General features: G+C 41.2%; 1 protein-coding gene across 1 annotated transcript in view; it reads left to right on the forward strand.

The window, feature by feature from the left end:
* TRPM3 (transient receptor potential cation channel, subfamily M, member 3) overlaps positions 1-22,661 on the forward strand; it is a gene marked incomplete at its 5' end in the record, with an annotated part of 125,436 nt that overhangs the window by 19,383 nt on the left and 83,392 nt on the right. The window contains 3 exons of the mRNA XM_015420511.1: positions 7,515-7,587; positions 15,839-15,939; positions 19,489-19,623. Of these exons, the coding sequence (XP_015275997.1) occupies positions 7,515-7,587; positions 15,839-15,939; positions 19,489-19,623 (309 nt within the window). The remainder of the gene's footprint in view (positions 1-7,514; positions 7,588-15,838; positions 15,940-19,488; positions 19,624-22,661) is intronic.

A 22,661-nucleotide genomic window follows, 5' to 3' on the forward strand; every position in this document is an offset into this window, starting at 1 on the left:
GTGGGAAAACAGGCATACGATAAAGGGGGGAATCCGTCCGCTTCGAGCGGTGATGAGCTGCCGCCGGCGGCCTTCCACTGATTCCCTCCAGCCCTGGCTAGTTGGGCGGGGGGAGGGGGGAGTGTTCGGAGGTGGGACGTAGGCAACACGGCCAATGGAAGCTGGGGAAGCTTCTGATGGACAGGGCAAGCCTCCAAACACTGTTGGTGTGCATTTTCTCTCCACTGCATGACCCTGCGTCTTACTCAATTATATATAAGAGAGAAATGTGTTTTCTATTTCAGCAATTCTGCATACATTCTTTCTAAAGAATGTATAGAAACAGAGACAAATGCATGCTTTGAATCACTCTTAAAAATTTAGTACATTTCACTACAAATAAAGTGGGTATTTTTTCGAAATTTAAATAATTATAAGCGCTCAGCGTTCAATAAAAATGCCTCTGGCTCAGACACAGTGGCCTGCTTTTAACTCTTGATTTGGGAGAAAATATTATGTGTGTGTGTGTACACACACACACACACATATAAATATATATATATATATATCAGGTCACATCAGAATAGGCCAATGCTGTATAGCTTATGGGGATATGTGAGAACAGAGATAAGAGAAAAGGAGGGAGAGAAAGAGAAATAATTGAAGCATTTATGCTAACATGTGAGAAGATAATGTGCTGTTTTGTAAGTTAGAGATATGATATGAAGAATTCTCCTGTCATATATCACCTATTATTATTATTTGCTTTGCCTTTGCTTTATTCTTCTTTACTTGATATCTGCTGCTTTGCCCCCCCCAAAAAAACAACCCTACCTTAAGCATGCATACTCTAATTTTGACTTTCAAGTATGAGTGATACAATTACTGTATTTCCAAAGGAAGTTTGCTATAGTTCTGTTGTGCTTTCACATTTTTCCACACAACCAGCTTGCTTTAAGAAATCAATCCTAATAATTTTTACAGTGGGTGTCTGTAAATACACAATAAGCAAGAAAGTTTTTGAAGAAGTGTGTTAATTTTTCTCACTCAGTTATTGATCCTTGGAAGAATGTTAATAAAAAAATATTCAAATGAAAATTCATAAAATTAGAAGGAATCAGAAGGCCATCTAGTATAATTCCCTGTAGAATAAATTAGTTCCATATGAACCAAGTAAAATGCGCCAATCCATACATCTTCCACATTGTCCCGGTTTCACCAAATTGTGATTGACAGAAGCAAGAACTCCCTGGGATTGAAACAGTTTAGCCTGAGCATAACATAGTCTTGTTTATTATAGAATGTTAGAGATAATATATATTGGAACAGTTTCTGTAGCAGCTTTCAGGTATTTATTTTATTTATTTAAAATATTTATGTATTTCCTTGGTCTCAAGACTGTGAACATTGCAGCAACCAATTTGCAAGGACCTAAATAATAGTTTGGAGCTGCAGTGGCTCAAGTGGTTAAGACGTTGAACTGCAGGCTGTAGAAGGTCAGTAGTTCAGCAGTTCAAGGCCCGGGTGCCGCATGATGGAGTTGAGCTCCCATCTCTAGTTCCAGCTCCTGCCAACCTAGCAGTTCGAAAGCAAGTAATTGCAAGTAGATAAATAGGTACCGCTTCGGTGGGAAGGTAACAGCGTTCCGTGCGCCTTGGTGTTTAGTCATGCCGGCCACATGACCACGGAAACGTCTTCGGACAGCGCTGGCTTTTCGGCTTTGAAACGGAGATGAGCACCGCAACCCTAGAGTCGGATTCGACTGGCTTTCGAGCAAGGGAACCTTTACCTTTACCTAAATAATAGTTTAATTAATCAAATTCAAACAGAATAAAGTAGAGTCATAGAATCACAGAGTTGGAAAGGGCCATACAGGCCATCTAGTCCAACCCCCTACCCAATGCAGGATCAGCCTAGAGCATCCCTGACAAGTGTTTGTCCAGCCACTGCTTAAAGTCTGCCAGGGAGGGGGAGCTCACCACCTCCCTGGGCAGCTGATTCCACTGTTGCACAACTAAGTCTGCTTCTGATTTCCTGGTTGCTGATGAGTGAGCCAAGGAATAGAAAATTACTGTATTCTAAAATTAAACTTAATAGAATTCCTTTTTTTTCCATTACATTGAGTTATTCTAATACCATGTTCAAACACACCAGCACTAACCAAAGTTTGCTGATGCATGAACATAGTTTATCTTGATTTTAGTAAGGCTTTTGATAAGGTTCCACATAATATACTTGTTGACAAATTGGAAAAATGTGGTTTGGATCCTATGACTGTTAGGTGGATCTGTAACTGGTTGACAGATCGCACCCAAAGAGTGCTTGTGAATGGTTCCTCATCTTCTTGGAGAGGAGTGACAAGTGGAGTGCCTCAAGGATCTGTCCTGGGACCTGTTTCATTCAACATCTTTATCAATGATTTGGATGAAGGGATAGAGGAAATGCTTATTAAATCTGCAGATGATACTAAATTGGGAGGGATAGCAAATATAGTAGAAGACAGAGTCAGGATACAGGATGATCTTGACAGGCTGGAAAACAAATAAAATGAATTTCAATGGGGATAAATGTAAAGTTCTGCATTTAGGTAGGAAAAATCAAAGACATAATTATAGGTTGGGGGAGACTTGTCTGGGCAGTAGTATGTGCGAAAAGGATCTAGGGGTCTTAGTAGACCATACACTGAACATGAGTCAGCAGTGTGGCGCAGTTGCTAAAAAGGCAAATGCAATTTTGGGCTGTGTCAACAGAAGTATAACGTCCAGCTCACGAGATGTGATGGTACCACTTTATTGTGCTCTGGGCACACCTCACCTAGAGTATTGTGTTCAGTTTTGGGCTCCACAATTTAAGAAGGATATAGACAAGCTGGCATGTGTCCAGAAGAGAGCAACAAAGATGGTGAGGGGTGTGGAGACCAAGTCCTATGAGGAAAGGTTGAAGGAGCTGGGTATGTTTAACCTGGAGAGAAGATGACTGGGAGGTGAAATGGTAACCATCTTCAAGTACTTTAAGGGCTGTCATCTAGAGGATGGTGTGGAATTGTTTTCTGTTGCCCCAGAAGGTCGGACCAGAACCAACAGGTTGAAATTAAATCAGAAGAGTTTTCAGCTAATCATTAGGAAGAACTTCCTGACAGTTAGAGCAGTTCCTCAGTGGAACAGGCTTCCTTTCCTTCTTTGGAGGTTTTCAGACAGAGGCTAGATGGCCATCTGACAGCAATGCGGATTCTGTGAACTTAGCAAATCATGAGAGGGAGGGCAAGAAGAGTTGCCTTAGTGCTTAGTTCTTGTGGCCCTTTTTTACACGCCCAGGGAAATGCTGATTGCCACTTTGGTGTCAGGAAGCAATCCTGGAAGTTTTTTTTGTCATCTTCTGGGTGTGGAGTAGCAGTCACTGCGGGTGTGGAGGGGAGATATTTGTGAATTTCTTACATTGTGCAGGGGGTTGGACTAGATGACCCTGGAGTTCCCTCCCCCCTTCACATTATGCGCATCATTGCATACCCATAGGGGGCCCTTGGTGTGGAGGTGCTATTCCTCATTTATGCACATGGGAAATAAACAGCAGAAAAACCCAACTTACCTGTAGTTGTGTCTGATCACACGGTGATGGGCTGAGCCCGCAGCTACGAAGGGAGGTGTGATCTCGCAACTGTGGGTCGAATTACTCTGGAGGGAATAGCCTCGCTTCCCCTTCACTTCAACTGGCACATGTGACTGCAGCCATTTAATAGCAAATTAAAACAGCATAAAATCATAAATCATAAAATACCATGTAAAGCAATTTGTTCAGATGTCAGTCAGATTAATCTGGGTACAGCACTGGTGTCCTGATGTCAATTTAGATCCAGGCCACTGGTAGGGGGTAGACCAGGAAAAGGGAGGGACGTCCGCTGCCTCAACCAAAAGCCCAGTGGAAGAGCTCCATCTTGCAGGTCCTGTGGAACTGTAGTAGATCCCTCAGGACCCTAATCTCATATGGGAGCTCATTCCACCAGGTGGAGGCCAGGGCTGAAAAAGCCCTGGTCCTGGTCGAGGCTAGTCAGACATCCCTCGGGACAGGGACTGCCAAAAGATGTTGATTGTGCCCTATGGAGCTTATATGGGGAGAGGCAATTTCAAAGGGTTAAACATTGTTTGGACTCCTGATTTATAAGGAGAAACTCAAACTATAATTTGTGATTCAAACATAAAACAAAACTGTGGATTGCTTGAAAATCATTCATTAGTTAACCACACAAGAGGAGGGAGACCAGGCTAATTTGGACTGTGGCAAGAAATGATTAGGTTTTATATTTGAACCATGCATTTGTCAATATGTCTCTATGTTTAACTGTGACTAATTTGGAATGTAATTGAATGTTTGGTAAGTAAAGTAGCTTTTACAAACACAGGAAAGTTAAGCTGTTTTCCTTTGTATTATGTCCAGTTGTCTGTTATAGAAGACTTTGGAAATCTGCAGGTTAAATGGTTCACTTCCTCTCATTGTTTACAGTTAATGACTTACATTTGGTGATTACTGGATGCAGTCAGATGGCCTGCTTATCCTGCTGTGGCCATGTTTATAATTTGATCTGGACTTTTTCGTTCCAGGGTAGTTCGATCAGACATCCCAGAGAAGCTCTCTCTCACCTCGCTCCTGCTTTGCTTGCAGGCAGACAGGGATGTTCTTCTTCCAACCTGACATAGCTCCTTCAAAGCTGTGGCTGCTGTGGCAGGATGACTAGCAGTGAGGGACACATTTCAGTTTGTGGCAGTGGTGGTGCCCCAAGCCTCATACATGCCTGGGGAAAGTCGGTGGTGGCTCCTCAGGGCAGCGGCGGTGGGAAAGGGGGTGAGGCATTGGCAGCACTGGTGTCACTGCTGCTGCCTCCCTCTGGCGCCACCTCCACTTTATATGGTGAACAGCCACCTTCGTTCGGGGAAGGGACAGGCAAGGTGGTGGTTCTGAATGGAGGTGAGGGCTCTCTCCAATTCAGCTGGAGACAGACACATGCTAAGAGGGGTGGATGGAGTGTGTGGGGAAGGGGTGATGAAACACACAAGTGGTGTCTAAGAAGTTTGCGGCACATATCCACTTATGCGCACATCAGTAACTCAAAAAGAAACAAGAAGTGAGCAATTTGACTTCCCAAAAGGCTTCACCCCGCAGGAGAGCAATCATACATCTGCAGAAGTGCTGTAGAACTGATAGGATTCTATGGTGTCAGGAAAGTCAGGGTGAGGAAGGGGGACTGATGACTGCAGGACAAGATATAGATGTTGCTGTCTGAATGAGCAATTTAAATCCTATGGGAAAAGCAGTGACAATAGATCAAAGTGCTCATTCAAAAATTCAGAGATATGTTGGTGAATGTCAGTATTTGCCTGACTGAGATAGGTAACATCCACATGTTTGTCAGCATTCATATGTCAATGTCAAGATTCACTTTCTCTTGCTGCTTGGATTTTTTTCAAAATTATTTATTGTATTCAGCTTAGTTTTCCTCTGTGCAGACATGTATTTATATTTTCATTTTTTTTTCACCTATAACTTTAAATCTTTACATAACCCCCCTCATTTTATTTTGATGTAACAATATTCTTCTTAAGCAATATAACTGGTTTGCTCAAGAAGCTTGTCTTTTTAGGCAATATACTCATGAGAAGATTGTCAACATCTATATATCCTAGTGTGATGAATAAGTGTATCTATTTTCTGGTGCTTACAGAATTCATCAGGGATTATGGACATTCATATGTGAATGTTAGCTTTGTTCTTCAGTGCTACTTTTTCAACATTGCTCCTTATCCTTTGATTTGTAACTTATGGCATATGTTTTTATTATGAGAGTTTGCTGAGCATTTTTAGTGCTGCCAATTATTGTTTGAGTTTTACATTGCATAATAATTGCCCTTTCAGTTTTTGGGAGGCTATTACTTTTATTTTTGTTCCTAGTAAATCATTTGCAACTGTTAAGCTGTTGTACTTCTCTGATAACACAGCAGAAAATGTCAGTCTGGTTGCCACAGTAACACTGTAGGCCCTATATTATCTGCCTTATCCTAGGTGGCTGAGTGTCAGCTACCTGTTATCTCCTATAGAAGTTTTGTTGTGGCCACTGATCTCCATATTCCACTTCCTGGCCCACTGGGCATTTCTGTACTGTTTCTCCAAGGCTTTAGATCCAAAGAAGGCTGCTGTGCCTTTAACTGTGGCATGATCAAGGAACATTTGGCAAACATATTCCTTTCTCCTGCAATGGCCAAATAACATGAACCTGAGAAATTTTCCACTACCTGCCACTGCTGTTCAGTTATTCAGCTAAATGTTGGTCATCCCACCAAAATAAAGCAGAATATCTTTCCTTACAATTTCCTAGCTGCCATCTGATGGACATCACCTGTAGAGACCTCCTGTGGAACTTAAAACACCTTGTTATTCAGGAGCCAGCATCCTCAGCCAGGTTCAGGGCTCTGAAGCTCCAAGAAGACCCATTACCAATCAAGATGGTTCTAGCAACATCACCTGATTCACCAACATATTGCAGACATCCTGTAGGGCAAGCAGCTGGTGCTTTATCCCCCTTTATTTACAAGAGAAGGGACCATGTATTACCACAGTCAGTGCATACACAAACATAAATATGTGGGACTATACAACATATTTACTGTTACATGGCACAGAAATTAAGTTGTGGATTAATGTACAAGCTCCATGTATTTTGGACATAGGTCGATTTCTAAGTTGCTGAACTCTTCTTTTAAACTATTCTTTTTTTCATAAGGTTTCTTTTTCCAATGCCACTGACTTCACTTTTTTAAAACAGTTATTAATTGTAAGAGCTATCAATGTTATTAAGAACAAAATCTTGTAGTGCTAAAATAATTTAACGGATTTATTGTAGTATGAACTTCCATGGAAAGGACCTGCTTACATTGAGTTCAACATTTCTGGTTTTATCGTTTTATAAATGTGTTACATTATTGTTGTTTTGTATTCAGGATTGAGAATAAGTTTCAGAAGATGCCTTTGTTGAGTAAATCTACCATTTCAGTGACACTGCACTAGAATAGATGAAAAGTGATGATGAATTATCTCAGTTCCACACTGCAAAAACCTGATGTAAATCATGATGACATTTCTACCGCAGTTAGGTCATTGCCCTATTACTGGCTTTATGCAACTGTGTGAACTCTTTACCCACTCAAAGCAGTCACCAAGGAAAGACAATAGCTGTAAAGTGTATATAATAATGTACTGTGTATCATGTATTCCATATAGAAAAACCATTTCAAACCTGAAGAGGAAAGATTTGCTTTGATTCTTTAATATATTGATCATTTGCTATGATATATGTGCCTCGCCTGCTGAATCCTCAGACCTTCGCATTCTAATTTGTATCAATGTTCTTCAGTTTTGTTTGCCCACAGTGTCTCTCTGCTGAAGTTTTGCTATGAAGTTGGTTTTGCTATGGTGGTAATGTGCTCATTTAAGTGCCAGGTTTTTAAAAATTGAAAAAAATTCTGATATTATTTTCCTCTGACTTTTAGATTACGGTGTTTCGCATGGGATCAGAAGGGCACCAGGACATTGATCTAGCCATCTTGACAGCTTTGCTAAAAGGTAATAAGAGTTTCCCTGCACAGCAAGCCTATGTCAAGGCCCATTGTGATAGCATAGCAATAATGGCTCTTCTGAATGCTGTTATGACAAGCTATCATACTATCCCTTCATTTTTAAAATTTCTTTATTAAAAAAAACTCACAGAAAAAAACAGCAAGGGGAAAAAATCAGAATCCAGATCACTGTCCCTTCAGGGATGATGAATTTTTTCAAGTAGGTTCATGTTGAATGTCTGTACTTCAAACTCACTTGCTTGGTTCTGACAAAATGCAAAACCACAGTTTAATTAAACTAACTATCATTATCATGATGGTTCACACATGGGCCATATCCCTAATTATGGTTAGGTAGCATCTGTCAAACCAGGACCTGAAAACATAGTTTGAAGTTGAATTATTAATATAGTCTTAATTATAGTTTTGAAATGTACAAATGTGGAAATCTTGGCAAGTCACAGTTGTTTCCACACTCCTAGCTACAGAGATGGCTGGCCTTAGCAAACTCACTGAAGCCAGTATTTAACATAGCATGCCAGGTTTTGTGTGATCATTTCACAAACCAACCATAATTAAAATAGATCACGGTTTTATGGTATATATGAACTGAAGCAAGACAGAAGCCTAGTTGGACCTTAAAGACTAACAATAGTTACTTCAGTATTTATTCCAATATTTTTAGTTTTGAAGGTGCCCCAGGCCTTCTGTTTTGTTTTGCTACTATAGGCTAACACAAGATCACAGGAATAGTCTGAACTGAGCCATTGTTTATCAGACTATACCATCTGTTTGCCATTCTTAAACTTCTGCCTTTCTTCGCTATTATTGTAACAGAGTAGCAGAAGAAGCATTTATATAAATAAATAAAAATAATCATCTGAGAGATTTTGGAGACATTTTGAAATGCTGGCTTTTCATTTGGAAACAATATTTTTCTCATCACTTCATGCATCTGCAGTTGCTTTCAAAGTCAGCAATCATTTTTGGTGAACTAGCTATAGAAATATCATCAGTGAACTATTGGTATCATCTATCCCCTCCTGTACATGCTCTGCGTAGAGCTAAACACATGTGGAGGAATGGTTTGTGCCAATGGTTTTTCTATCAAATATTAAAAGAGACTTCACATTCTACCAAAAAAAAAACACCCCTGTCTCTCGTGTGTGTGGCATTAACATTTTCTGAATAATAAGCAACAGGGTAGAAGGAAACATTTGACCCAAAATAACAAATTAAAATGTGTAATCCTGTTCCACATCCAGTTCATTATTTCAGTTTTCAAACCAACCATAGCCCTTTTCAGATTATCTAATTTTATAGCCTGGATACAGGTGGAGAGGAGCAAAATTTCAGTGAAAAACCCTACTCCTGATCTACACCGTTTGGGGAATTTTCTCACAGTACACTGGGCATGTGCAGGTCAGAAGTAGTCCTCTTTCTCATGCTTGCTGAGTCCACACACTTACATCACATGCAAAGGGCAAGTATAGTGAAAATGTACATTATGAATCCAATCACAGATAATTAAATTCATTTCCATTGATTAAAAATGCTCTTTAATATTGTCAATTCCTAGCTTTTATGTCTGTAGTATTTCACATAAACTAATGTGTTTGTATGTGTAGCCAATGAAGATAGGCTACGTGTTTTCTCTGTTGGTTCACAGTGTTCTTTTGCTGTATATCAAGACTTGTTATGGGCCAAGCCAGACAAGTTTAAAAATGGCCTGTTGTTCCTTACCCAGTAAATGAAAGGCCTTATTCACTTAAAGGATTCCCATTAAATATCTTTTTTTTAATTATCTCAAAAGGCTGCTAAATCCCCTGGGCACCACCGCACAATTTCTAATCTATACAATGCTGACCTCCTTCAGCTGATGCATGCTGAGAACAACATTAATGTTTCTCCCATCAAGAGCTCAATAACTGTTCTTTGAATAGATTTATCTTCCATTTTGAAGGCCACTCAAAGTTTGCTCAGTTTCCAAGTACCAAGTAGCTAGAAGAAGAGATACAGCTAGATTCTAATTTGTTATCATTAGAGAGAGCCTTCTTATCCTCAGAAAAACCAGTACATAGCAGCCGCCAAAAGGAAAGCTTTGGCAGGTCAGCAATACCCAGGAGTTTTACTCTAGCCGTTCCTGTGCCTGATTATTTAAATAATCTCTGAAAACCAGGGGTCATTTCCTGCAGGAGCGCACAGGAGTGGAGCTCCGGCAGTAAAGAGCCCAGGGGGCGGGTACATGCAACAAGCCCCACCCCCTGCTCCCAGCAGCCCTCAGTCAGAGCAAGAAGCAGCCAGGTAAGTTGCAGAGCCCGCCCCACCCACACCCCAGTCCAAAACAGTTCAGTGGCACCTTTAAGACCAAGTTTTATTCAGGTACAAGCTCTCCCTCCTCTGCGAGGACAGATCTGCACGTTCCCCCCCCCCCCAATAGCTAGGAATCCAAAACAGTCCAGTGGAGCCTGAGATTGGGTGTTGCCTTCTGACACACTTTTGGTGATGTCAGGGGGTGTGGCATATACTAATGAGTTATGCTAATGAGCTCCTGCACCTCTTTTTCTTCGAAATGACCCCTGCTGAAAACAGTACCATATCTAAAGATTTTAGTGTTGTCCTCATTTGCTTTGTCAAAGCAGTGAAACTTCAAATCATATTGTCCATTTTCATTTTCATATTGTCCATTTTCATTTGTAGGCGTTAACAGCCCTCTACAGCCATACATATGCTGAAATCAATACACATAGAGATCAATCAGGCATGAGCATGCTGGCTCTTTCCTCCATCAACATAAATCACCAGCTCATGAGCATGCATGTAGGCCCCAGCCCTGTGACTGAAAACATTTGAAAAAACAGCAGTCCTCATCACTGGGCTGAAATCTATGGCTGAGTTCAGACTGGCAGTTTGAAGTGGGAGGGAGTCGTGGCAAAAAAGACCCGGAACAAACTGTTCCAGGTTTTCCTGGTCACACTGCACCAACTGATGCGGGAGCATACCGGGGAGGAGGTGCAAAGGAGCATTCACACTGTTGGCCCGGAGGTGCGGCTGTAAGCGACTTTTCCTGGTAATTTGGTTATGTGTGCTTATGCGCTCATGCGCATAAGTACATCCCTACCGGATCACGGCTTTTCGCATTCACACTTCCGGGAAGCAGGATGGACACGGGATAATCATGCTTTCCAGGGTTTGATACCACTTTCACCTGGTATCTTTTAAACTCGGGAGGGAAGCGTTACAAGACGGGTTGAGTACGGCTGGGGAATGCCTGACAGATGTGCCTGTGCCTTTAATCCGTTTGTGAAACATTTCTGGCTCATGCCTATATCGAGGCAAACTGCCAGTCTGAACTCAGCTTATGTGTGTACATTTTGTATGTATAGATGCCGAGCTCACAAACCAGCAGTTTTTATGGGGTTGGGGCCAGCATGCTCATTCCTAGTCCAGTTCTATGTGCACTGATTTCAACTATGTGCACTGATTTCAATGGGGAGATATCATTATCAGAGGGCTTACAATGTAATCACATATTGTTCATATTGTTTTGAATGAGACAGTTCTATTATGCAAAGCAGCTCTTCCACTCTGCCTCCATCCTAGCTCATAGCCTACCAGGGTGATCTTAGCTTTAACAAATGGATGGCCAGGGGAGGGGGTGTCACAGAACTCTGTGTACTGTGAAGATTGTTCCCTAGGTATTATAATACTCTGTATATAGTGGGGAAACACCAGGCCCAGCTGATTTGCAACCTACTTTAATTGCCATTCTGATAGCTGGCCAGGTTTCTCAGTCCCCTTCCCAACATAATTCACCAGGCTGCCAAAATCTTTGCAGTATCTGAATCATTAAAACCTTGAAAGAAGCATACTGGATAATATATGTTCATTTCCGTTATGGCTACCTAATCTGTTGTGCTGTTCATTGAAGCGTATTGTTAAGCTAACCTGAGCCTGATGGGTCCGCGTTCCTTCTAGCTTGTAAATGTGCCATGATGACTCATGCTCAGACAGTATCCATTCTACAGCTTCTGAACAATGTTGCTCACATTTACCATCCTGTAACACAAAGGGCAGTGAATATCAACCATGAAATGATTGTACATTTGCTTTGAAACAAAAATGCAGGAGATTAATTTAGCATGATAAGTTTCAGTGAAAGAGTGACAGTTTGCTAATACACATTCTGAAAAACTTGCTTGTAGCAGCAAAGAAGTCAGGACCTTCCCTCCTCCTCCCCTTATTCCTTTGCGCGTGCACACACCACACAGTGGCAAAAGAGAGAAATATGAATCTGGAAAAAGGCTTGCAAACAGGCAGATTCTTTTCCCCCTCTAAATGACAAGCCAAATAGAATTTCCAAGAGGTTGCTGCACATGGCACTTTATAAAATTCTAGTTCAGTGGCATCTTTAAGACCAACAAAGTTTTATTCAGAAGGACACACAAAAACTTATACCTTGAATAAAACTCTGTTGGTCTTAAAGGCACCATTGAACTCAAATTTAATTTTATTGCTTCAGACCAGTATGGCTACTCACCTGAATCTTTGGCGTTTTATATAAGACTTGTGTTTATATTCTTCATGCTTTATCCTAGACAAAAGTAATTTGGACCCAATGTAAGTACTGCTCTGTGTTCCTGGGTTTTGCAGAGGTGGGAATTTCACAGTAATTTTTTCCACTATGCCGTCTATCTAATTTAATGTATCCTGTGGTTGAGCCAGAGATCTTATAGTCCCTTTACCCTTAGTGGGAACATTCAGCAGCAGAGATTTTTGCTTTGCTCTGATGTAACAGTAGCATGATGTAAATCCACCTGAGAGTCACAGGGTAAAGAAGCAGCTTTCTAACATGGATAGACAAATGAAGGGGGTTTCCTAGCAACAACAGAAAAACCACATGATCACTCTCCAAGCAAATTTTCTGCCTTGATCAGGTTTCATTCCTTTTGAAACCTGAAGGGATTATAAAGCAGGAAATCAAAGAGGCTTCTGTTTGGTTAATTTTAATATGAAGATGCAAAATAATATAAACATGGATTAAAAATGCTGCTGGAGCTGCTCTGAGCACCAAATCATGAATTCAACTGGATACCCCAAATAATGTTAAGAAGCTCTTTGTGCCCTAGTTGCAAATGAGAAACCTCTTTGCCATCTCTTTAGTATTTCCTCTTTGTTCATGAATTGTATATTCCATTTTCCAGATGTTTATTCCTAAAAATACAGTTCATATAAATCTGTTGGATCTTGTTTAAGGTTATTAATTTCATGGATAGACTTACAATAGCAATCTGAGAATGAAAGGAGATGAGAACAGTACCGCAACCTTATCAGGAGCATAGGAAAGTACTTCAGAATCAAGGATTTATTGGTTTCTTCCACTGCTGGGATTACTCATCATAATTTTTTTCCCCTGTAACTTGTTTACTTGGGTCTGTTGTGTGTGTGCAAATGAGAAAGGGGTGTTTTTCCTCCTATCAGATCACACTTTATGGTGCAGCGATATGAGACTTTAAGACAGCCCACAGAAGATAGATAATTGCTGTAGAAATGCTGGGTATTGGATGTGGCCTCATTACAGCACAGTGACTGAGAATGCATCCACATCAACACTCGAGTCATCTCTCATTTATTTCATTTTTGACTCCCTCATGAAATCATTCCCATGCACATGCTTCTGACTGGTCCAGGAAATTCATTTTTATTTTTTTTTATTGACAATACATGCTGAATGTGTATGGTTACACTTGGGCCCTTTCTAACAAGATTTGTGCATTGTACTGATTTGTGGTCAGGAGCGTATGGTCATGAGAGACTATATAACCAATTTCCAGAAGCATGGTACAGTCAAATTCCATCACTTTTGCTGTAAAACAAGATAAGTGAGATGTCTAGGGGCACAGATAGAGTGACCAGGGGAAAGCATAATATGAGACTCATTTTGCACCAATCAGAGGATGTTTCTTTCTGCTATTCATTCATCTCTTTTATGCTCTGTATTGTGGTAAGGGTTGGACAGAAGGAAAAGGGTAGGATTGCCAGCTCTGGGTTGGGGAATACCTGAAGGTTTGGGGTGTGTGGCCTGAGGAGGGCAGGGTTTGGGGAGGGGAGGGACTTCAGTGCCATAGAATCCACCTTCCAAAGTGTCCATTTTCCCCAGGTGATCTGATCTTTGTCACCTGGAAATCAGTTGTAATAGTGGGAGATCTCCAGCCTCCAGCTGGAGGTTGGCAACCCTATAGAAGGGTCTTCTGAGAGGTCTTATTCCCACTCTGGCTCTACTCAGCGAAGAACTGTGACTGAAACAAATCCTGCTAAACTCAGCCCCAGAGAGTTCTAAGCTGCTGCTTGCACTGGCTTCCATTCGCGAGAAATGGCTCTATAGCTTCCCAACTAAGTATCCTCAAAGTGAAAAGATCTCTTAATCCAGCAAAAGTCTGAAAGCAAATGGGACTTGAGCTAGTCATGACGAACTGATTTCATGGAGACTCACAGAGTTACATCATTCCAAGTCTGTTGTGGTCGCTGGGTTTAGAAGGATATAACTCTGTTTAGGATTGCACTGCTAGTCATTACCTATTTTAGCTGGACTGAGGACATAGAATGGGAAAGAGGGTAGTCAGAGCTGATTAAATACTTAGTTGAGGCCACACGAAAGATGTGATAAAAGCTTAGTCTTCCAAAATACAGCTGGCATTGCACAGTGGTTAGAGTACTGGACTAGGACCAGGAACAACTGAATTCAGATACACACTCCATTATGGAATGTCACCAGGTGACCTTGGGCCCATCACAATCTCTCAGCTAAACTACCTCACAAGGTTGTTGTGGGGATAAAGCAGAGCAGAGGAGAACAATGTGATAAGTCCTGTTGGGTTACATTACAATGAAAAGCTGCACACACACGCACACACACACTAGGAGTAAGGCTCGTTGTGGGAAGAAATACAACAAGCTCTAGAAGGAAGCTCCAGGTGAGTGTCCCGGCTGTGGCTGGTGGGGTGGCAGAGGGAAGGGGAAAATAGAGGGAGGCAAGCCATGTTTATTTCCTTCTGCTTAGCTATAAGGCAGGGCTGTCTCAAGTCATTTTGCTGTCCCAAGTGGGTAATATGGGAGGACAACCTCATGGTAACAGGAATAATTCCCTCCACCCCTGACTTATGTTGATTTGGGGTTATGCAGTGGCAGCTAAGGTAGAAAACCACCTCCTCCTATGCCATGTCTTCTGGGTTCCAAGGGTCTGGAAAGCGGTTCCATAGCCAGTTACATGGTTGCCAACTCTGAGTTGGGAAATACCTGTAGATTTGAAGGGTAGAGCCTGGGGAGGGCAGGGTTTGGGCTGCGGAGGGACCTCAGCAGGGTATAATTCCATAGAGCCCATTGCCCAAAGAAGCCATTTTCTCCAGGAGAACTGATCTTGTAGATCTCTAGGTGCTGCCTGGAGGCTGGCAATACTAAGGGGAGGGCCAGACCTGTTGATCTGAGGGGTAGAGCCTGGGGAGGGCAGGGTTTTGGGTGTGGAGGGACTTCAGCAGAGTATAATACCATAGAGTCCACTACCCAAAGCAGCCATTGTAATAGCTGGGAAATTTTCTGTAGGGGAAATGATGTGCTGTGGCTGGGGAACATAGTGATTTCTGGGAGATCTCCAGGCCCCACAGAGAGATTGACAACTCCAGTGACTGTTTAAGGGAAGATTGGGATATGTATTTTGGCAACTCCAGTGATTGTTTAAGGGAAGATTAAGGGAAGATTGTTTAAGGGAAGATATGTATTTTACCTCAGGACACGTTCAATTACTCCCAACAGCAACAGCAAACTGTTTAGAATCTTAGAGGCAAAAGCCAATCAGGCCGCATATGCAAATTACCTCTGTGTTCCGACTGGCTATTGGGGGGAGAGGAACAGCAAACTGTTTAGAATATTGGAGGTGGAACTCAGGCAACGCAGCCAGTGGATAAGGACAGCTTCTGAGTGACACATCACGGAGCCAACTGATTTGGGAGCATGTGGAATGTTCACGAAGTGCCACCACCAAAATACAATTATATATTCCTTATTTATTAATATTTTGTTTTGTAGGAAGTTAATTTTCTAAGCTGTTTAAAAATTCAGATAAAAGCATACCACTATGACTCTGGTTGTGATCTCTCTCTCTCTCTCTCATGCTTGACCTCTCTCCCCATCCATCAGTATGTGCTTGACCACTGATTACATTTAATAAAGAATGCTTATACTTTCCCCATCTCTTTGTACAGGAGCTAATGCATCTGCTCCCGATCAACTGAGTCTAGCATTAGCCTGGAACAGAGTAGACATCGCTCGCAGCCAGATTTTTATTTATGGGCAGCAGTGGCCGGTACAGTATATAAACCATTACTAATATAATTTTCAATTTATTCTGAAGAAAAACATTTGTGAAGGGGTTTCCAAAGCACTGTCAGTAAACATTCATGAAAGGAGGCCTTCTTCCTCTTCTTAAAGGAAATGTTGCCATCTAGAGGTCTTCTTAAAGTGTAGCATAACTGGCCAGGAATCTGTCTCATATTTATAGTAGTGAAGTCATACTGTGGTATGGTGATAGCTCAAGATGGATAGCCGTGTTAGTCTGTCTGTAGCAGCAGAATAGAGCAAGAGTTTCGTAGCACCTTAAAGAATAACAACATTTATGACAGGGTATGAGTTTTCATGAGTTACTGCTTACCTCTTCAGATACCATACTATTTATTTATTATTTATACTTATATTTATACCCCGCCCACCCTGCGAACAGGCTCTGGGCGGCTTACAAAAGACGGCAAACTATGCCGATTTACATAACCCAAAGAATATAGTGATAAAGAATGTCCTCTTAACTCAGGAAACAATCATTTGCAGTTACACTTCTGTAAGGGAAGAAAAAATTGACAGACTGAAACTGAAAGTTCACAAATGAGACAGGCTGAGGACTCAGATTACTGAGATCTAAGGAAGGTTTTGGAGCCTGTAAGGAATAGACTGAAAAATAGTAGCCTAAGGCTTGAGGAAAAGGGTATATGAGACATGAGACTGAAGCAAGAAGCAAATAATCAGATCAAGGCTTCTGAAGAAACTTCATAGCCCTTAAACTCAAGAAGGCCCATTTGCTACCCAGGACCATAAAACTGATGGGAGTAAAATTTCTTTAAGTCCGTTTGACCAAGGGGAAGCTGGTTTGGTTGTTAGACAACAAAGGAGTAAAAAGAGTTACTGAAGGGAGATTAGGGAAGTATCTAAAGAACGAAATACCTTCATCACACCAGTCTTGAAAGTGGCAGATGATAGATAGAAGCCAATGTCTGAACCACTCTGGGGAGAAAGAAAACATATACAGAGATCTAAATAAAATCCAAACAACAAGAAATGAAGTTCTGGGAAATTAGAAATTGAGTCACTGGTCTGCCTACCACACACCTAAGAATTCTTAAAGAACCCAAATGTGAAGCTGAAGACGAAGTTTGTTTTTTAAAAGAATCAATTATATCCAGTAAATTGCGTGCCTATTAGCCTCTTTCCTGAATAAATTATTGTAAAGCTCTATTAAAGCCAGAATTACTAGACATACATAAGAAGACTTGCTGAGGAAGAATTTGCATGTTGTCTGAAAAGGGAATTCCTGCTTTGCTAAACTTTTGGAATTGTTTTGAGAATGTCAGTGCTGCATTGAGATAGGCATGATCTTCCAAAAATCTTTTGACACAGTCCCTCTTTAAAATTTTAAGGATAAATTTAGCAATTGGGTTAAGTGGACAGGAAACAGAGGGTAAAAATAAATAATTCTCTCAATGGCTGAAAGTATTGGGATTCTGCCTTGTGACAAATGCCATTGATTTATTTGTAAGTGGTTTTGAGTTAAGTGTGAGCATGAGTTTGCCAGTGTCATCAAATAATTCAGGATGGTGAAACAGCAAAATGCTCTATAGGATCACCCAATCTGAGTGAATGAGAAGCAATATCTGCACATCATTCATAATGAAGTAGGTGTAAAGTGATGAACAATGGGACAAAAAAAATCAGAACTATTTTGCACTAATAAGATGTGAAAAGATCACCAGGAGCAGTTGTAGGAGATGGTTTAATGTAAAGGTCGTCTCAGTAAGTGGTAAGAGAGAAAAGGGCAAAGTCCATGTTGGGATCACTGGTGGGGGAGTCAGTTTTCTAATGCATGTATATAAAACTGTATCTTGATTACTGTGTACAGTTCAGCTTTGTCCATCTAAAAAGAAAATGTCAGAAATTAAATATGTGTAGAAAAAGGTAACCAAAATTATGATGGAGATTGGCGCACCTTCTCTATGATGATAGAATAAAATACTTGGGAAAAGAAGAAACAAATTACTAGATTTATAAAATTATGCTTGCTGTGGACCCACTTTGGGTGGAGATAATTTTTTTCTATCTTATATAATGCTCAGCGCCTAAGAAACTGATTAATGTTAGTTTCAAGACAGACAAAAGAAAGTACCTGTTTACACAATGCATAATCACCTTAGGAAATTAACTTCTACCAGGTGGAATGGATACACAGGATGTACAGCTGGGGAAGGCTACTGGCTTAGATGGCTTTAAAACTGGATTATGCAACTTCAGTAAGGTTTGGTTTACCACCCATGCTAATTAAATTAAATGTAACCTCCAGCACAGGCAGAATATTTCTGAATACCAGTTGCTAAGAGTCAAACAAGTAGACTTTTGCCCTCGTGCACAGCCTGCGGGCTTCCTGGAATTATCTGACTGGCCACAGATTAATTGGTCTGATCAAGAAAGGCAGTGTAAATAACTTTTGTGTGTCAGATCCAGACTACATTTTCCAATGGCAGAATGGAAATTTCCTGCCTCTCCCCTCCACTGCAGCCCACTGGTCTCCACAAAATACTGTTCATGTGGGAAAGGGGCCCTAGGGACTGGCATGAAAGGAGTCCGCAGCAGAAAGAAAGAATAGGATCCAAGCCTGTATTTATACCAGTTTGTTTCCAGTCAAACAGCATTCCCATATGCAGAAGCTGGGGGCAGTGCTTTCCACCAGTTTCTCCTCCCACTAGTAAAGGTTTCCCTTTCTCGAAAGCCAGTCGAATCCGACTCTAGGAATGCGGTGCTCATCTTCGTTTCAAAGCCGAAGAGCCAGTGCTGTCCGAAGACATTTCCGTGGTCATGTGGCCAGCATGACTAGACGCCGAGACACACGGAACACTTTATCTACTTGCAATTTCTTGCTTTTGAACTGCTAGGTTGGCAGGAGCTAGGACCAGACACGGGAGCTCCCCCAGTTCTGCCTGATGTGTTCCTAATGATCTGTTGACCCTGCTCCCTCCCAACAAAACTTCAGGGGACTCAGCAGGCTGCAGATGGAGGAGGAAGTAAGAAATTCCCTCTCTGCAAAGCCCACGGATGATGTCACTGTGATGTGTGGTCATTTAGTCCTTTGCAACACTATGGCTAATTCCAGTGTAATAGTTCATCCTCAAGTGAGTTGTTTTGAATAGAAACTAAGGATTGAGATCTTTTGCTGTGAGGTCATATGCTGAAAATGTATGTGACAAAAGAATATCTTAGATTCCTCTTGGATCCTGCCTGCAAGATTGTCCTTAGGAAAATTCCATAAAGGTAGCTTGTGTAGATATGATATTTACATGTGTTGTGTGTTCATCCTGTAACAGCCTGCTTCGGTGGGGTGGAAAGGGTATAAATTTGAATGAATGAATAAATGAATGAATGAATGAATGAATGAATGAATACATGTTGGACTGTCCTTACATGAGTGAGGAATATTATGCATTTGAGATGCCAGGAAATGTGAATGAATGCCATATCTTTACTATGCTAAAGCCAGGTGAGCATCCAGATACCTGTTGGCACCAAGGAAAACCTGATTGGATTATTTCCTTTTTAGGTGGGGTCCCTTGAACAAGCAATGCTAGATGCCCTGGTGTTGGACAGAGTGGATTTTGTGAAATTGCTCATAGAGAATGGAGTAAGCATGCACCGTTTTCTCACCATCTCCAGACTAGAGGAATTGTACAATACGGTAGGGCCAAGCTAAGCAAATTTTCTATCTGTTTGTTTGTTTCACCTTCACACAGAATTAGAATGGTGCACAAAAAATCATCCAACAACCTTTTTACAAATGAGTTGCTGTAAATCATAAGATATCCCTGCAGTTTTAGATTTGACACTTGTAACAAAAGCTCACTGCAGCTCACCTGCTTGTTCTTCAGCTGCATCCTGTAACAGCCATTAAAACATCCTTTTCTAAAATGGCAAGCACCCACAACCTCTCTCTTACAATTTTTTATCAGTAGAAAAGAGAAAGTGCTGCTATTGCTTTAAAAAAATAATAACCCCTAATCCAAAATGTAACATTGCTTTTTGTGATTTCCGTGTGAAACTGTTGCCTTTGAGATGACTGTTCTTTAAGAAGATATTTGGAAGGTTACAGGGTTCTGGTTAGCTGCATTACTTCCCACAGCACACCTGCCATCATTGTCAAAATTGCAAATTAGCCAAGAGAGACATAAAGAACCATGAGATAGTGTCGTTCTAGAGTTGCCACCTTTTTGCTCCCTGACTGAAGCTATGTGCTTTAAGAGATAGGTAACAAACTTAGGAGGTGCCATTTTCCCCAGCATGGAAATGCAGGGAAAGAAAGGAGCGCCACCAACTGAGTTGCTCTAACTACCAGTCATCTGGTTAAAAAATATATATATAATTTTCTCAGAAAAAAGGTGGGATACAGAAGGGAAAAGGGGGTGGGGGAAAATATATATTCATCATTTACCAAATAATATGAATTGTTACGTACAACAAGTAAGGTCAGATATATTACCAAACATACTACATATTTCATATATAGAAGCAGACATTAAAACATCAATATCACAGAATTTTGGGATAGATTCTCTCTTTAAAGAGTAAACAAGAACTTTCCTAAGGTTAATGATAATCTATTAATGATAAAAGAAATTACACCTTTAACAACTGAACGAACTTCTATGCTAAAATTGAATCACTGTAAAATCCTTAATATTGTTTTGTTTATCTAAATCTAAATTTTATTCTTAACTACCAGTCATTTGAAAGCATAGAGCTTAATGTTTCAGTGGTGCTAATCATAAGTCTGTTTCAGATGTTTGTTATGTTCTGGAGTATTATTGTAGGCCCCTAACTGTATATCAAAAGCAAAGTATGATATGAACTTTCCATGTCTCCATGGAATGTATGTATGGCATTTATGTATAGCTGCCACATTCATATGATTTCCTTCACTTGAAAGTGAAGGATTGTACAATTCAGATGGACATATGTATAGGTTATATTAGAGTTGCCAGGTTCCCTCATCGCTCCAGTGGAGGGATTTGGGGGGCATTCTGGGGGTGGGTGATATTTGGGCAAAACTCTATGGTTTTTTGCCCTCAAACCATAGAGTTTGCCATCACATCAGGGACGTAACACAGCTATGTCCCTGTGTGGGGTTTCCCCTGCCGGCCAGCTGGTCTGCGGTGGGGAGAAGCCCCTGAAACCAAGGGTCTCCCACCTGGACCTGGGGGCTGGCAAGCCAAGGTGGTATGATATGTTACTTAAGGTGCATGGTAAAGGAAAGGCATAATTTCTCCACTGTACAATGCCTATTGTTATTGCATAAATGTTTGAAATAGGTCTTAGCCCTTTCTGATTCATATCAGTGAATCGGGTTACCTATCTTCCAGGTGTACAAAAAGAAAACCGATCTGAACAGCATTAGAGGATTTTTTCCAGCAAAATATTGTGATATATGCTTTGTTAGCCAAATTGCCTTATTTCTTTAATAAAATGGTGGAATATGATTATTAAATGGCAGTGGCTTTAATTAGAGAGCAATAACCTGTGTATACCAGAGTCCAATTTATTCAGATCCCCAGAAACAGACCAGGAGACTAGATCTTAAACATGATTTCTTTCACTGAATAATTCATGCACACATAAAATTAAAATAAAAACAAGCACACACTCAAGCAATACAGAACTATTAAATTAGATAGAAGGGTACAGCGACAGTTGCATGAACAGGAAGTATCATTAGTGGGGGTAATACTCTACCTATCTGATGAGACGAGGCAATCCTGCAGTGAAATATGGGGAAGTACTAGGGAAGGGATTATGTGCTGACCAGCAGTACACGTGGTAGACTCCAGATAGCACTACAGATGGAGTTGGCAAGATAGGGTGGGGTTAGGTAGACAGGAGAAGAGAGAGCAAACAATGGGCAGATAATCTATTTATATATCCTAAAAGGGGGTTGGGGCGTGAACCACCAAGGCACGTAGTCCCCAGGAAGATACTAGAAGCTGCCAGTTCCTTAATGGGTTAAAAGAATGGAGTTAAATGTTTACTAACAGTGACACCTCTCAGAGTGGATGGCTTATTCCAGGTGCTTGGCCAGTCAATGATGGGCGGTGGGTGTGTTGGGCTACTCAGATAATCCCATCATGGCCAAGTTCTGTTGTTTAATTTGAGGATGAGTACATGCAGTAATGCTAAGAGAAGGTGGAGGGAGAAAGGCAGCCTGCATGTTGGAGAAGTCCTTCTATAGAGTCCTTTGCAGGAACACTCAGGCTTCTTGGTGTAAAGCATGGCTTCTCCTTGTTGGCTGCTGTGTATTTCTGGCATCAGGGAGGTTGATTTGCCTCCTGTATGGGTGCAGGGGTGAAGGGCATCGGGTATGTCTGCAGGGTTCATGTCTGGCTGGCACACTGCTTCAGGGTGAGGCTTCCCTCAGTTGGGCACGTGTCTACAGTCTGGGAGATTGGCACCATCATTGGGCTACTGCACAGTTCAGTCCCCTAGTATATTTATTACACAGTTCATCTTACACCCATAGTCCATAGCCTTATAAATGCTGTACAAGGCTCTTGCAGGACAACAGCTTCATCTATTACTTTTGACTGCAAATGAGATGGCTATTGTCTTTTTCACTGCTCAAGGACTTCACAAAATAATCTGGTTCTCTGCTGTGAAAAACAGGCCAGATGGACTCCGGGTCTGATCAAGCAGAGTTCTCTTTATGCTGTTATTGGGGCCTTTACTGCT

Source organism: Gekko japonicus, unplaced genomic scaffold (genome assembly GCF_001447785.1).
Source record: "Gekko japonicus isolate JY-2015 unplaced genomic scaffold, Gekko_japonicus_V1.1 scaffold576, whole genome shotgun sequence".
Taxonomy (NCBI): domain Eukaryota; kingdom Metazoa; phylum Chordata; class Lepidosauria; order Squamata; family Gekkonidae; genus Gekko; species Gekko japonicus.